This window comes from Episyrphus balteatus, chromosome 2 (assembly GCF_945859705.1).
Source record: "Episyrphus balteatus chromosome 2, idEpiBalt1.1, whole genome shotgun sequence".
Classification (NCBI taxonomy): Eukaryota; Metazoa; Arthropoda; class Insecta; order Diptera; family Syrphidae; genus Episyrphus; species Episyrphus balteatus.
The window spans coordinates 70,529,599-70,547,202 of record NC_079135.1 but is presented as its reverse complement, the minus strand read 5'-3'; the positions used below and the strand labels follow the sequence as shown (position 1 = coordinate 70,547,202).

The window sequence follows — 17,604 nt, the reverse complement described above, 5'->3', positions numbered from 1 at the left end:
ACAACGACGGACGGTTTCACTTGAAAGATTTTCCTGGGAACAGAGAAACTCAATGTGGTGTGTGGAGGAGCCACCGAATAAAATCCCATTTGCATATTTAATAGATATGATACGAAACCGCACCAGGGTGCGCAACCCTCGCTCGCTCGCCTCTACTCTCCATCGATTTAAGCAATGCAGCAGACCATATCGACAAAGTCCCATACCTATTTCGTCGTCGTTGTCGTTCGCAATCCCAATCCGCCTGAATGAAGAATAAGAATTCGACGGATAGGAAAACTGTTCCAAGATGCGGGATCATCGTTCTCGAAATTTATTTTGATTGAAAGGGTTCTCTTCATATCCATACAAATCGTTAGAAATACAACAACAACAGAAAAAAAAAAGTGATACAGTAATTTAAATAAAGTCAACCCGACCTGGGCTCTTCTGGGATGATTTTTGAAATTGAAAGGTGCGACCAAGTCGAAGCCAGAGTCGAAATGGGAGAGAGAGTATGAACGAGTGTGCTTGATGGAAAATCGTTTACGGATGTATGCATGGTAGGTTTTTGGGGGTGTCACTTGGAATTTCGCTCCGCTTGAATGGAAAGGATCGGGGCAGAGAGAGAGAGAGACCTGGTCGCACCGGGTGATGTCAGGAGTAATGAAGCTTGACAATAAAGCATGACTGTTAGATTATATATTATTCTACGAGTTGATAGTGTGTCTTTATGTGGGGGCATTCAAATTCAACAGTTGCTGTTGTTATTTTGGTGAGAGAACGGTATAGAAAGACATATAGCAATAATGGCGGTTGCATGGTATAATGCATGCGTCAATTACCTTTGTCCTGCAATTGTTTAGCTGCACACTCAACACATTCGGCACATTCGGTGCATACGGGTAGGGAATCATCATCTGGCGAATGTGGTTGCAATTGGGGCTGCGGTGACGGTTGGGGTTGTATGGCAACTCCGGCTGGTACATGTGTTGGTAATGGATGTGCAGCAGCAACTGTAGCAGCAGCAGCAACTACTGGTCCTTGGGGTTGTTGTTGGCCGGCGGCTGCAACTGCTGCTGCTGTTGTTGCTGGTGTTGCTGTCGCTGCCAAGGGTGGGATTGGAGACTGTGATGTTGGATTGTTATTTCTTGCCGCCAGCATTGCGGCACGTTGCTGTTGTAAGCGTTGAATAACTTGCAATTGCTGAATATGCTGTGCACCGAATATGTGCCCACTTAGGGCACCGCCAAGCGAATTCTTCAACCCATTGTCTTTGTAGCCGTCGGGTGGACTTAGTGCTGCTTCGTCTACAAAATCAATTGGCGGTGCAAATTTCGGACTCTGTAAAAAGATAAAAGAAAAAACAAATTTCCATGAAATAAATGTTTATATACAAACATAGAGAGAGAGAGAGAGAGAGAGAGAGAGAGAGAGAGAGAGAGACCTTTAATGTGGTATAAATCAGTATGTTGCCAAACAGAATTAAACAATTCGATTGTAATTAAATGATAAGAATGGCAAAAGGCCTTTTGATGCTGCTGAACTCAATTCATGGGTATGGGGCAGAGATATATGTAAATATGATTAAGGCACAAACATCAATATGAGTATTGATATACTCATTATATGTATATCAGAGAAAGAGAGAGGAACTGGATTAAGCAAACCATAGTAGAGCTTGATTGGTTTCATTGCATAAATAAATTGAAAGGAAAACAAAGTAGACACAGAGCGAGAGAGGACTGCTGCACGAGCTATTAAGCATAAAGTAGAATTAATTAGGGATTGCGGAAAACTGTGAGCTGTGACCCGAGGATTTCTTTTTATGGGTAGATATGTAGGTATATGGTCTGGTCAGGGAATACAATTTTGGTGCAGATAAAGGCTACTCATTTATGTGTGAGATGACATAATGTGGAGTCTTTAGCACGCTAGCGAGGCGCATAATCCAATGATGTAGTACTAATTCAATTAGAATATGCATGCATCTGTAATGGGAATAATTAATTACTAATAATATCGGTTTAGCATATTCCAAAGGAATCGAGTTAATGTTTTGTTCGGAAATCCATTATTGTGCGAGATCATAAATTGGAATTGGTTGGAATTGAAAATTTCGAGGAATTTAGCTGGAATTTTGAATGAATTATATTATTTGACAGCAGTAACTTTACACTTTTTTTTTCAATAATAACTGCAAGTGAATTCGATGGCGTAATATTTCCGCTAATTTTTTGATTTTGTCAAAATTGTTTTACAATTTTGTTTTACATTAAAATAGCTTTGCCTAAAATTATTTCACAAGTTTCTATTAAGCCACAGTACACATAATAAGGTAATATATTTCGAAAAATGTCAAAATTGGTTTGTCAAAAAATGGGCACCAATCTGTCAGGCCAGCCTTTAATTTTTATATTTCAATCGCGGTAAACAGGAAATTCGTTTTTGTTTTAATTTAAATAAATTGAAAAATAACAACTTTTCTGCGTGTTTCGTCTCGGAAAATAGTAAATAAATGTTAAAAAATTAGTTGTGTGAATGGTTTTTCGGTTTTTGTGCGTTTTTCGTCGGTAATTTAAACAGTTAAGAAGTACGGTAGTTGACATTGGTTGCCAAATTGTCATGTTTTGACAATTTGGCGACCAATGTCAGTTCGGAATATTATTACCTTTTTATGTGTACTGTGCTATTAAGCTATGATATCAATTTGTTTAATTTTTTATAAACGAATATTAGAGTTTAGTGACTTTAATAACACCGAAAATAAAAAAAAAAAAAAAATTTGAAAAAAATATACATTGCGAGGTGTTTTTTTTTGCGAAACGATAAGGTTGCAAAGGACTAAATGAAAATTCGCAGAGTAAAAACAAGATATGTGTGTTAATTGAGAAATATTACTTCTACTAATGTATAGGTACTTATTTTTTATGCAACTAAGCATGACCTCTGTTCTCAACAAAATTAAAAAAAAAAAGGTAGATGCGAAATTATAAAATTGAATTCACCTTTTTGCAAATCAAATGCAACTATTTTATACGTTGAATAAAATGTATGCGTTGTGTCGCGTTGTGTCGCATTGTGTCGCGTTGTGTCACGTCGTGTCGCGTCGTGTCGCGTCGTGTCGCATGGTGTCGCGCCGTATCGCGTTGTGTTGTGTTGTGTCGCGTCGTGTCGCATTGTGTCGCGTAGTGTCGCGTCGTGTCCCATCGTGGTGCATTGTGTCGCGTCATGTCGCGTAGTGTAGCGTCGTGTCGCGTTGTGTCGCATTGTCGCGTAGTGTCGCGTCGTGTCGCGTCGTGTCGCACCGTGTCGCGTTGTGTCACGTTGTGTGGCGTCATGTCGCGTTGTGTCGCGTTTTTTTCTCAGATTTTACTACTACACTCTTACTAAAATGCATTTGTATAAAAATGTTCATTACACTCGGTTAAATCGTGTACGAGATAGGGCCATTTAACACGTCAAGTCGTCGCCCAAGACCGGCCCGGTAGCGGGTAAACGGTATCTTGCAACCTGCCAAAAGGGGCGTTTACCCGGTACCGGGCCGTTAACCGTTAAGAAAACGGTTGTATGACAGTTAATACGTTAATAACGGTTTACTTAAAAAGTAAAAAAAAAAAAACAAAACAGGCATAGCAGTTTTTTAGAAAAGCATGTTATTTTTGGTTATATTCCAGGTACCGTTAATTTTTAGTGAATCCTAAAAGTCAGTTGAATTATATTGGTGTGTTTTTCTGTGCTTTCGATTTCTACTTTAAGTATTTTCTAGGCTACTTACATGAATTTTTTTAAATATATAAATGTTTTCAATTTGGCACATTTTGAAAATATTTTAATGCATAAAAATGTATCATATTTGAAGAATTGAGCAAGTAATGGGCAACTCAACGCAAATCCAAAAAAACACCAAAAACACTTATTTAGAATTATGTAAGTTCATCAGGATCAATCACAATATTTCACAAAAATACTCCTTAATAAAGAAAAATATTAACAAAAAAAAAAAAAAAACATTAATGAGGTCATAATAATGAAACAAGGATTAATATCGTCAGAAAATGTAATAATAAACTTTATTACATAGCAACGCGAATAATGCTTGACCATTCAGAAAAGATCCTTGCTTAAACCATATATTGAGTCTTTTGTTTTATAGTTTTTGCAACTTTTACCATCAAAATTCATAACATAACTCAAAATATCGTATAGTTTATTGTTTCCCAAAACACATAACTCAACCATCATCTATCCATCACACAATAATGCTTCCGCTTTAATATCTATCTGTAGCGAAGGTCTTTATGTTCGCTTTAACTTCCTGTTTCCTTTTCTGAATAAATGTTGAACTAAATAAATGGGTGGCGATTATAATGTCCGGCTAACTTACTTTCAGTTTTTATGAGCATAGTACCTGTTCTTGGGTTTAATATATTTTCATAACAATATGAATTGAAAAAGTTGTACTTTGTACTTGTAATACAGTGTATGTATTTGTATTTTGGTATAATGTATGATGACTTTCATTTTTATTTATTTAAATTTAAATCATACAAAAATTAATGGACCAATCTGAAATAGATTTTGAGGTGAATTTAACATGCCGCATATGATTTGTTGTCGTTGATAAAAATATAAAGATTACTACCTTGAAATAACTGCCATGGCCTTATGACACAATTCTGAAAACAAAAGGATTTTTTAACACAGAGGATTGTGAATAAAGTGCGGTTAATCTCTCATGAAATTTCACGGTTGACAGATAATTGAAGCTGCGTATAGAAAGATGGTGTATAACCATCTCCTACAAAGCTGTTAAGAAAGCTCTCACAAAAATTTATGAAGGAGACAAATCATTAGACCGAAAAGGTTTTATTAAGAACTAACCTTATAAAGGGTAAGTTGAGTTAAATCTGATTCAGGTTCTTAAAAAAACGCTAAAAGTTAAAATTGCTGTCAATATTTATTTTGTTGCGTAGAAAATCTTCACCTTGACAATAACTTATAATATAAAATCAATGTTTTGAAAACTCTGATAAAATAAAAATAAAAAAAATCATGTGTGCAATTTACACGTGGTTGTAGTGAAACCTTAAAAATCATTTTTAAAAAATCGAAAAAATATAACTTTTTTTTATACCATCACCTTTTTTATATGACAACCTACAATAAATTTTATACCATCTGAAAGCTTATTGTTACAGCTCAAAATATTTATATCAACCATGCCTATACAACATCTAAAAAAAGAGCTAGAATTGTTTTAACCCAATTAGTTTTCATAAAAAAAGCAAAACAATCAATCTCTTTTCTCTTCTAACGCCATTAAATCCATTTTTTAAAAGAAAACCTATAATAAATGTTATATCATTATATTTCACCTTTTATGTGACACTGCAATCATATTTCTACCATGCCTACAAAAAAGTAAGAATTTTTTAAAGCCAACCATGTCGAAATTTCAAACTGAGACTACGGTACTTCCTCTACTGCTGGCTGGTCATCGGCAAGAAATCTTCACAGGTGTTTTGAGGTATTTTTCAAGTTTTTCAATTAAAGATTATATAACTTGTAGAGCACGTACCGTTATGTGTAATATATTAAATGAAAGGTAATATTATCAGCACGCGTATTCAAGTTAAATAAATTTGTTATGTGCTCTAGATCAAAAGATATAACGTGTTTAGAAAAAGAACATCTTTTCACCGTTATCTCAGAATTTTGAATATGAAATTAATTGAAATTTTGTACAATCATAACCATTCTACTGTATGTATAAATTTCATTTATCTATCTATTAAAACAAAAAAGTTATGATCAATTGATTTTTCGTGTCGCTTTTTCGTTTCATCTTGTTTCAAATCACTGCGATACTAAAGAAGTTAAAAAAAAAAAAAAAATAGTTTTGGAGCAAATCCACCATTTTTGTTAGAAGAACTTGTTTTTAAGAGGACTTTTAAGATTGTGAATATCTTTGGTACTAAGGGGTTAAGTCAGAAATTGTAATCAGATAAATATTTCGAAATAGTTGACCCCAAAATGGAAACTCAAAAAGAATTAGTTAATCTAATTCTTTAAAGCCATGTAACTTGTAATTCTTCGAAAATACACAGGAGCCAAAAACTAAGTTAAATCGAAAATTTGGCACATACGTGTCAAGTTATTTTATTGCTCTCTAAAAACATAAATATCATTTAAAATATTTTCCGTGCTGATTTTTGGTGAATTATTTCTCAAACATCAAATTTCACGGTTTTGACTTTTAAACGTTCATATCTCGAGTTGCAGATTTTTTGTTTGTATGTGTGACTTTTATATATTAACAATATCTATCGATTGCAGTATCAATCTTTTTTCTAAAAATTTATTTTTAAGGAAATGGCTTTTTGACCTTTTTCTAAATTCACCTCAGTTTACCCTACTAAAATGTCAAATTTTTAAAAACCCAGAATATTCAAATTCAATTTTCTCTGACATTATATTTTTTTCCACCTCTAAGACTTTCCATATAAGCAGGGTGGCGTTGTTGAAAAAAAATTAAAAAAAAAAAGAACTTTAAAGCGTGGCAACCCTATGCCTTGACAGGATGTCGCCAATCAACCCATGTGCAAACTGTTTCTTTAGACACTACCTTAAAAAAAAATATAACTCTTAACTGGTATAACGATGAGGGTAGGTCGTCCTAGGCGGGATCTTAGACTATAATTGCTACAAAATTCCATACCAATTTTTTTTTTTAATTACACGGTGTAACACTCAAAATATACGCGGGCGGAGACCTATCACGTTTTGTAGAGCTAGTCGCACTGATTACGAAACGGTATTTAAAAAGTCCCTAACACCCCCAAAATCTGGAATTAGGGACCTTCACCCATTGAAAAAAATCTAGCTTAGTCAAATTTTTACCCATTTATACCTTTTCAACATACGATGCTATCGCATTTACTGAAACCTGGCTCAATGCCACAATTTTGGACACTGAACTTTTCGACCAAGAGTTCTTAGTTTTCAGGAAAGATCGTCATGTAGGCGTTAAGAATCCTGTAGGCGGTGGAGTTCTTATCGCAGTTCGAAATCATTTTTGCACATCTCTTGTTACATTCCCTTTTGATCTTACCATAGAATTAATATGTGTAAAAATAACTACGGAATCCAAAAATCTATTAGTATTAACAGCTTACATCCCCCCAAAAAGTCCGACTTCTACCTTTTCAGAGCTTTCCTTAGCACTTGATTTTGTTATTGGCATTGCAGATCTCAATAGTACAATAATTCTGATAGGCGATTTTAACCTTCCTAACATTGACTGGGTGCCATCAGAAGACGAGTCCTACTTCGAAGCTTCTTTAACTTCATCTCAACTGGAGCTCCAGAATTTGGATAATATTATCTCTACAGACTTACAGCAAGTCAGCTGTATTCAAAATTTTAAAAATCGATTACTCGATTTAGTCTTCTCATCTGACGCAGTTAATACAGTAGTGGTAGAATCTTCCTCTGCTATATCTAACATAGACCCTTACCATCCCCCACTTGACATATTTCTTGACTTAGGAGGTCATTTACTTGTAAATAGTAATTCTCAAGACAATTCATATGAATTTGACTTTAGGAGAGCTAATTTTCATCAGTTATCTGATAAACTTAGTGCATCTGGTATTGTAAATATTCCAGTTTCGTGTGACGTTGAAAACGCGGTGTCATATTTTTATAACGTTTTAAATAGTTGTATAGCGGAGATAGTTCCCTTGAAAAGATCCAAATACACAAGCATATGCCATCCATGGTATACCAAAGAACTTAAAACTCTCCGAAACAAAAGAAATAAAGCATGGAAAAATTATTTGAAAAATATGTCCCCGGAAAATCATGATTTATACATCTCTCTTTTTGATGAGTTTAAGACTCTCTCTAATAGTATTTATGCAGAATATCTTGAGTCGATGGAGATTTCTATCAAACAAGACCCTAAAAGTTTTTGGAAATTCGTCAATTCAAAAAAAAAGTCTGACGGCTATCCAGTCAACTTTAATTATAACAATAATATCTTAAAAAGTACTATTGAGATCTCTGACGCGTTTGCAAATAACTTTAGTCAATCTTTTATTGATACCCCCATCGATATAGATATAGATTACTTCCATTATTTACGTGATTACCCCCAAGTTACATTTAACAGTATTCCAGTTGAGCTCGATAAGATCTCACACTGTCTTTCACTTCTTCATGATGATTGCTCTCTGGGACCTGATGGAATTCCTCCGATAGTTTTGAAAAACTGTAGATCCGTTTTAGCTCTCCCTCTTCAACACATTTTCGTATTATCTCTTAAATCGGGTATATTTCCAAACATATGGAAAAGCGCATATATTACTCCTGTTTTTAAAAAGGGAGATAAAGCCCACATAACTAACTATAGGCCAATATCTAAACTTTCATGTATTCCAAAGCTTTTTGAGCAAGTTATTTGTGATAGTTTAACGTTCTACTGTAAAAATATTATTTGTAATCAACAACATGGTTTCATGCAAAAAAGATCAACGGTTACGAATCTACTTTCATTTTTGCAAAATTGCTCCTTCGCTTTAGAAAGTGGACAGGAACTCGACTGCATTTATACAGACTATTCTAAGGCTTTTGATCAACTTTCTCATGACATCATAAAGTTTAAATTAAAAATGTTTGGTTTTCCTATAAGTTTTATCACTTGGATTTCTTCTTACCTTAAAAATAGATCATATCAGGTGAAATTCAGAGGGACCTTCTCAAAATCGTTCATTGCCAAATCGGGCGTCCCGCAAGGTAGTCACCTGGGACCTCTTCTTTTTATTTTAGCTATTAATGACGTTCCGTTATGTTTACGTAAGAGTGAAATTCTTATTTTCGCAGATGATATGAAAATTTACAAAAGCATTAGCTCTGTGAATGACCGCATATCCTTGCAAGATGATCTTGATAGATTTGCTATTTGGTGTACAAGGAACGGTTTAAATCTCAACCCGACTAAGTGTCAGACGATGACCTTTTCAAAGAAAAAAACTCCTAGTCTGTACGATTATAAGATATCGCATCACACTTTACTCCGTGTGCATAGCTTTAAAGACCTTGGTGTTAACTTTAACTCCAACCTCGATTTCTCAGAGCACATAAACCTGATTGTAAACAAGGCCAATTCTATGTTAGGTTTTGTCAAGCGTTGGTCGAAAGAGTTTAGGGACCCTTACGTTACATTAGCTCTTTACAACTGCTTAGTTCGCCCCCACTTAGAATACGCATCTCAAGTTTGGACACCTTTTTACAGCATCCATATAGAAAGAATAGAATCAGTCCAACGTAATTTTATTCGTTTTGCCTTAAAAGGCTTACCATGGACGGACCCTTTTAACCTTCCTTCCTATGAGCATCGAATCAACCTACTGCAGATCCAAACCTTGTCTCAAAGGAGAGTAAATAACGACCTTGTATTTATTCATCAACTTATAACGGGTGTAATTGATGGCCCGGATCTGCTTAATTCTATTAATTTTAACTACCGGAGAGGTGCTTATAACTTTCGTAGCTTAGATTTAATAAAATTACCCCAACACCGTACTAATTATGGTATGCATGTGCCCTTAACTCGCATGTGTAAGCTTGTAAATTTGAATACTAATCTGTTTGATTTTAACATTAATAAAACTAGTCTGAAAAAAATACTAAAAACCAGTGTACCACGCTCATAAACTTTTTTTTTGTATTTATGTTCAATGTTTACTGATTCTTTTCTCATTTAATGTCTTTATACCTAATTGTATGTACATATGTATATTGAATTATTTTTTTATCAATACTCTTGACTATTAAAACATTTTTGTTTTAAAATTTTGACACTTTCTGAAAATTAAACATGAAATATTAAATTTATTTTTTTGTTCATTTTAAATTTTTTTTATTTTGCACAGATATAATAAATGCTTGTACTAAGCAGTCCCAATCTTTGACCTTCCTTTGATATTCGTATCACCATTCTCTTTACTTATTTAGTTCTTTTTAATTTGTTTTTACCTTCAAAAAACACTAAAAAGTGCCGATACGATAATCATCCGCAAATGACTTCGTACTCGGTGAAAATGGACCCCAGCGCGTGCGGTATCTGGGGGGGAAAGAGGCGTGGGAATAAAAAAAAAAAAAAAAAAAAAAAAAATAAAACATGTAACTCGGTTAAACCACCTACAATTTATAAGCTGTCAAAGTTCAAAAATTCCATTTTTTTCGTCATTTACCCAACTTCGACATCAAATTAAAGTATATATTTTCAAAACAACATGCTGTTTTAAAAATATATTCTAAAATAATATTTATTTCCAAATCAAACGAGGTATTTTTTATGAAAATTAGTTTAAAATTGGCTTAGAAAAAAATTACGATTTCAACCCAGATAAAGAAATTCGAACTTTTAGGTATAGAACAAAAATGTTGTTTTGGCACGTAATAGGATAACTTGGGTGCCAGGATTTGGTAACAGGTTTTTGTAGAGGAGTTCAATCCAAACATTTTTTTCTTTGAAAGGGGGGTCTATCTCCCCCTGTTTAGGTGGGAGGGGCAGTTTAAAAAAAAAATTGCAATTTTCTCACAAACTGACTTCAAACAAAAAAAAAGTATTTTGAAGACAACGGCAACACCTAATATATTTACATACACGTTTTTAAAAAGCCAGATTCTCATGTATTTCTGTAAAATTTAAATTCACTAAATTTAATCAAGAGTTTTTGAAAGAATGGTCCTCAACTCTGAATTTTGGAAAAAAAACGAGATTAAAAGTTTTTAAATGACTTTTTTTTAAACTTTTTCGTAGTAAAATATGAATTTATTTTTAATAAATTTTCGCCATAAATATTATCGCAGATGAATTATTAGTTTAGAAAAAAAATTATAATTTACTACAATTCATTGGATTTTTTTTTATAAAAACTGAATTTTTGCATTGAGATAATTAATTTTCTCAAAGACTTTGGCAAATTAGAACTTTAAACTTTTGCTATTTTACTTTCAAAAATAAGGGCTATTTAATGAAGAAAAAATAACTTTATATTTAAATGTTGAACTTAAGAAAAAAATAAGTTAATTTTCTTTTTCAAAATTTCTATTAAAAAAAGTTCTGAAATGAAATACTTTTTAATTTTTTGCATAAACTGTAATACATATTGACATTTCATTTCATAATTTCAAATCATAACAAATGTGGCCCAACAAATTTGAAAAATAATAATAATAATATTTCGAAAAAGTTTTAAAAACGACATGCTAAAATTTTTTCAATAATTTTTTTTTTCAAAAATCTGAGTTTAATTACCATTTTTTCAAAAACTCTTTCTTCAATTTACTTAACTTTAATTTTAAAAATATGAATAAGCTTCTAGCTTTTTAAAAATGTATATTTAAATATTGTAGGTGTTGCCGTTGTGTTGAAATATTTTTTTTTGTGTTTGAAGTCAATTTGTGAGAAAATTGCAATTATCGCCTAAACGATGGAAGATTGTACTTCACTCCCATATAGTTATCTTTCTTTACTTGCCTAGACAATCTTTTGGCATTAGTAAATTTATGAAATTTAAGCAAAATTGTTGAACAAATTTTTTTTTGTTCACAAAAATCTTTAATTAAATTGAAAAAATCAAAACGGCAACAGCGGCAATCTATAATCTATAGTCTTTAAAGTATTTTTAATTACCGACATTTGAAAGAAAGATCATCAAAATCGGAGCCGTTCAATCGGGTTCCCTAATGTTGCCATTTTTTGAGCTTTATTTACTCCACTACAATGCCCATCCCGGAAATTAAAACAAACCTCAAAATCCTCCCAATCAAAACTCAATAAGGTATGAAATATGTAGGAATTTTTTTCGGCTTTTTATTTCAAAGTTTTAAACTACATACATATATATTTTAATGAATAAATACGTTGGCATGTAATTCTATTATTAAATAATGCCAACACAAATTAATTCATTAAGACCTATAACTTCAAATTAAAAAAAAAATTGATAAAGTTTTATTTGGGCAGAATACAATGACGCGCAACTTATTAATGCACATAAGTTGTTTAAATATTAAAACGAGTATAATAACACTAGACTGTTAACACAGTTTTTTTTTTAATTTTAATTTTTATTTATTTTTTATTTCAATCCTATAAATTTTTTCTATACAAATATATACAAACCCTCGAAGCGAATCCGAATTAAATTTCCAATGTACATATGCCACTGAACAATGTGCATATTTTTAATTTACGAGTAAGTGCATCCTATCATCGTCATCATTCTATACGTTATAGTTTATAGTTTTATATGTATAAACTTTACCCTCCATTTGTCTCGGAAATTAATATTTTTATTCCATCAAAGATTTATAAAAATGGATATCGTCGATGTGGATATGAATTACATCGAATCACTTGTGTAACATCCACCAGAGAGAGAGACGAGGCGAGGCGAAACGAAAACGATGCGATGAAAAACAATTCCACATTGTTTTCGCAATCAATAACTTCGTCGTATATCAATTTATTTAAAATCTATGCTTTTTCGTCGACCTTGAACTAGTTGAGTAAACAAGGCTACCTATCGTTTATTTTTTCGTTTCATTTCATAGTCCAGTGCATTTATAATTTGACCCAGCAGTTTGTACCACCCCCAAATTTTTTTTGCTCATTCGATAGAGCATTGGCTGAATATCATTACCCTGATTTTTCGCATTCGCGAAATTCACCTTCCGGCCGCCATCTTGGATTTTAGTTTTTGTTGAATATCTCGATTTATATTTATCCTACATAAAAGTTGTGTATACAAGAAACGTAGGCAATTAAATTTCGCGTCTTTTATGTTAAGAACACTTTTTCGATATTCTGAATATTAAAAAAGTTACAAGCCAAAAAAGTAAAAATACCGAAAAAAATGACAATTTTAAAGTTTTGAGGACTTTTTATCAAAATTATGAAAAAACGTTCCGAGAAAAGATTATTCACCCTAAAATTCTCTACAGCTCAGCTATACAACTTTTTTTTCTATCTCTATAAATACAAAAGTTATTAATACTTATTTTTTTAAAAATGCTCATTTTTGTTTGTGTTTTTTATCTATACTTTTTTCTTAACTTTTTTTTTTACCAAATCTTGAATTTTAAATGATTAGTGAACATTTTATAGCTTTATGTTACAAGAGAAAATTCAGGGCCAGCAATTTTTTTATATTCAAGTCTCTTCATTTCGTAAAAAAGGGGTATTTTTTTAGCAAACAAGTATTAATAACTTTTGTATTTATAGAGATAGAAAAAAAAGTTGTATAGCAGAGTTGTAGAGAATTTTAAGTTGAATAATCTTTTCTCGGAACGCTTTTTCATAATTTTGATAAAAAGTCCTCAAAACTTTAAAATTGTCATTTTTTCGGTTTTTTTTTTACTTTTTTGGCTTGTAACTTTTTTAATATTCAGAATATCGAAAAAGTGTTCTTAACATAAAAGACGCGAAATTTAATTGCCTACGTTTCTTGTATGCACAACTTTTATGTAGGATAAATAGAAATCGAGATATTCAACAAAAACTAAAATCCAAGATGGCGGCCGAAAGGTGAATTTCGCGAGTGCGAAAAATCAGGGTAATGATATTCAGCCAATACTCTATCGAATGAGCAAAAAAAATTTGGGGGTGGTACAAACTGCTGGGTCATCCATATATAAACATCATAAATGCACTGGACTATTCATTTATTTTTATATCTTTAGTGTGCCTTGGTTGGATTTTGTGGATTGAACACAATGTGCGCTATTGAGGTGTGAAGGACTTCAAGAAGGACTTCACCTTGATATCGAATTTTGTAAAATAAATGTTGGCATAAAAGTTTTTGTGGCTGTCTTCGACAGTAAGGCACCATAGAGGTTGCTGAATCATGTTTTTGACAAGTTGGCTATTCGAGCAAAATTTATTGATAATTGCTTTCAGTTTCAACATCAGCAAGTTTTTAAATCTTTCATCTTATCTACGCTGCCTCAAACAAAAAGCCTTAAGGATCGAAAATAAGTTTGATTTTCGTGAAAATTATGGATGAAATTCGCAGTCGTCAGCTTAAGTTTGTTAAATAACTGCAGGCCTTATATTTTTAACTCTTGACAAAATGATTTCAGCAGAACTTGTTCAACTTAACGCCTACCTACAAACTAGGTCTTGAAATAAAAAAAATACGAAAAAATGAAAAATAAAAAAAGAATATTTCTTTGAACAATTTATGTCCTGTGCAAAGATGCGTGGGCTTTTCTGAAAACATTTCATGCATTTGAAATTCTTCAAACAAAATTAAAACTTTTAGGAAAGTTGTTCAGTTTTTGCTGCATACTCAAAAATATTTTTTTTTTATTTTATAATATTTAATACAAACAAAACATGTAAATAAGTAAAAAAAAAACTGAAAATAGAATTTAAACTTATGTGTAGGTACCGAGTGGAAAATTGAAAATAAGTCGGCCAGGTTTTTTAGAATATATGGAAATTTTCTGTGAAGTTTAAGAATCAATATTTTCTCCTACGTTTTACTAAAAATATATTCAATTTTCAATGTCATAAATGCATATACATTAGGGTGGGTAAAAAAAAATGAAAATTCGTTTATATTTTCAATATAACATAAGATGACAAAACATTGCCTTAAAAGTGTGGAAAATATTATTTTAAGAAGACAAGGTGTCTATCTACTATTGGTTTCAAATACAAAAAAAATCATGTGTGTAATTCAAACGTGGTAGAAGTGAAACCTTATAAAATCATTTTTCTTAAATAAAAATTACACCATTAAAGAGCTTACAAATTTTCCTAAAAAATAAAACTATACTTAAATTTTTACAATACGCAAAAAGTATAAAAATAATTTATTCAAAACAATCATTTTTCATGAAAAAAAGCAACTAACACCATTTAATCCATTTTTTTATGACAACTTATAATAAATTTTATATCATCTAAAAGCATCATGTTCCCTAATGTTGCCATTTTTTGAGCTTTATTTACTCCACTACAATGCCCATCCCGGAAATTAAAACAAACCTCAAAATCCTCCCAATCAAAACTCAATAAGGTATGAAATATGTAGGAATTTTTTTCGGCTTTTTATTTCAAAGTTTTAAACTACATACATATATATTTTAATGAATAAATACGTTGGCATGTAATTCTATTATTAAATAATGCCAACACAAATTAATTCATTAAGACCTATAACTTCAAATTAAAAAAAAAATTGATAAAGTTTTATTTGGGCAGAATACAATGACGCGCAACTTATTAATGCACATAAGTTGTTTAAATATTAAAACGAGTATAATAACACTAGACTGTTAACACAGTTTTTTTTTTAATTTTAATTTTTATTTATTTTTTATTTCAATCCTATAAATTTTTTCTATACAAATATATACAAACCCTCGAAGCGAATCCGAATTAAATTTCCAATGTACATATGCCACTGAACAATGTGCATATTTTTAATTTACGAGTAAGTGCATCCTATCATCGTCATCATTCTATACGTTATAGTTTATAGTTTTATATGTATAAACTTTACCCTCCATTTGTCTCGGAAATTAATATTTTTATTCCATCAAAGATTTATAAAAATGGATATCGTCGATGTGGATATGAATTACATCGAATCACTTGTGTAACATCCACCAGAGAGAGAGACGAGGCGAGGCGAAACGAAAACGATGCGATGAAAAACAATTCCACATTGTTTTCGCAATCAATAACTTCGTCGTATATCAATTTATTTAAAATCTATGCTTTTTCGTCGACCTTGAACTAGTTGAGTAAACAAGGCTACCTATCGTTTATTTTTTCGTTTCATTTCATAGTCCAGTGCATTTATAATTTGACCCAGCAGTTTGTACCACCCCCAAATTTTTTTTGCTCATTCGATAGAGCATTGGCTGAATATCATTACCCTGATTTTTCGCATTCGCGAAATTCACCTTCCGGCCGCCATCTTGGATTTTAGTTTTTGTTGAATATCTCGATTTATATTTATCCTACATAAAAGTTGTGTATACAAGAAACGTAGGCAATTAAATTTCGCGTCTTTTATGTTAAGAACACTTTTTCGATATTCTGAATATTAAAAAAGTTACAAGCCAAAAAAGTAAAAATACCGAAAAAAATGACAATTTTAAAGTTTTGAGGACTTTTTATCAAAATTATGAAAAAACGTTCCGAGAAAAGATTATTCACCCTAAAATTCTCTACAGCTCAGCTATACAACTTTTTTTTCTATCTCTATAAATACAAAAGTTATTAATACTTATTTTTTTAAAAATGCTCATTTTTGTTTGTGTTTTTTATCTATACTTTTTTCTTAACTTTTTTTTTTACCAAATCTTGAATTTTAAATGATTAGTGAACATTTTATAGCTTTATGTTACAAGAGAAAATTCAGGGCCAGCAATTTTTTTATATTCAAGTCTCTTCATTTCGTAAAAAAGGGGTATTTTTTTAGCAAACAAGTATTAATAACTTTTGTATTTATAGAGATAGAAAAAAAAGTTGTATAGCAGAGTTGTAGAGAATTTTAAGTTGAATAATCTTTTCTCGGAACGCTTTTTCATAATTTTGATAAAAAGTCCTCAAAACTTTAAAATTGTCATTTTTTCGGTTTTTTTTTTACTTTTTTGGCTTGTAACTTTTTTAATATTCAGAATATCGAAAAAGTGTTCTTAACATAAAAGACGCGAAATTTAATTGCCTACGTTTCTTGTATGCACAACTTTTATGTAGGATAAATAGAAATCGAGATATTCAACAAAAACTAAAATCCAAGATGGCGGCCGAAAGGTGAATTTCGCGAGTGCGAAAAATCAGGGTAATGATATTCAGCCAATACTCTATCGAATGAGCAAAAAAAATTTGGGGGTGGTACAAACTGCTGGGTCATCCATATATAAACATCATAAATGCACTGGACTATTCATTTATTTTTATATCTTTAGTGTGCCTTGGTTGGATTTTGTGGATTGAACACAATGTGCGCTATTGAGGTGTGAAGGACTTCAAGAAGGACTTCACCTTGATATCGAATTTTGTAAAATAAATGTTGGCATAAAAGTTTTTGTGGCTGTCTTCGACAGTAAGGCACCATAGAGGTTGCTGAATCATGTTTTTGACAAGTTGGCTATTCGAGCAAAATTTATTGATAATTGCTTTCAGTTTCAACATCAGCAAGTTTTTAAATCTTTCATCTTATCTACGCTGCCTCAAACAAAAAGCCTTAAGGATCGAAAATAAGTTTGATTTTCGTGAAAATTATGGATGAAATTCGCAGTCGTCAGCTTAAGTTTGTTAAATAACTGCAGGCCTTATATTTTTAACTCTTGACAAAATGATTTCAGCAGAACTTGTTCAACTTAACGCCTACCTACAAACTAGGTCTTGAAATAAAAAAAATACGAAAAAATGAAAAATAAAAAAAGAATATTTCTTTGAACAATTTATGTCCTGTGCAAAGATGCGTGGGCTTTTCTGAAAACATTTCATGCATTTGAAATTCTTCAAACAAAATTAAAACTTTTAGGAAAGTTGTTCAGTTTTTGCTGCATACTCAAAAATATTTT

The 17,604-nt window shown here is 31.7% G+C and overlaps 1 protein-coding gene across 5 annotated transcripts in view; it reads right to left on the bottom strand.

The window, feature by feature from the left end:
* Positions 1-17,604, bottom strand: part of LOC129911548 (uncharacterized) — a 107,061-nt gene that overhangs the window by 54,421 nt on the left and 35,036 nt on the right. For all 5 annotated transcript variants that reach the window (XM_055989377.1, XM_055989378.1, XM_055989380.1 and 2 more), the window contains exon 2: positions 825-1,323. In XM_055989377.1, the coding sequence (XP_055845352.1) occupies positions 825-1,323 (499 nt within the window). The remainder of the gene's footprint in view (positions 1-824; positions 1,324-17,604) is intronic.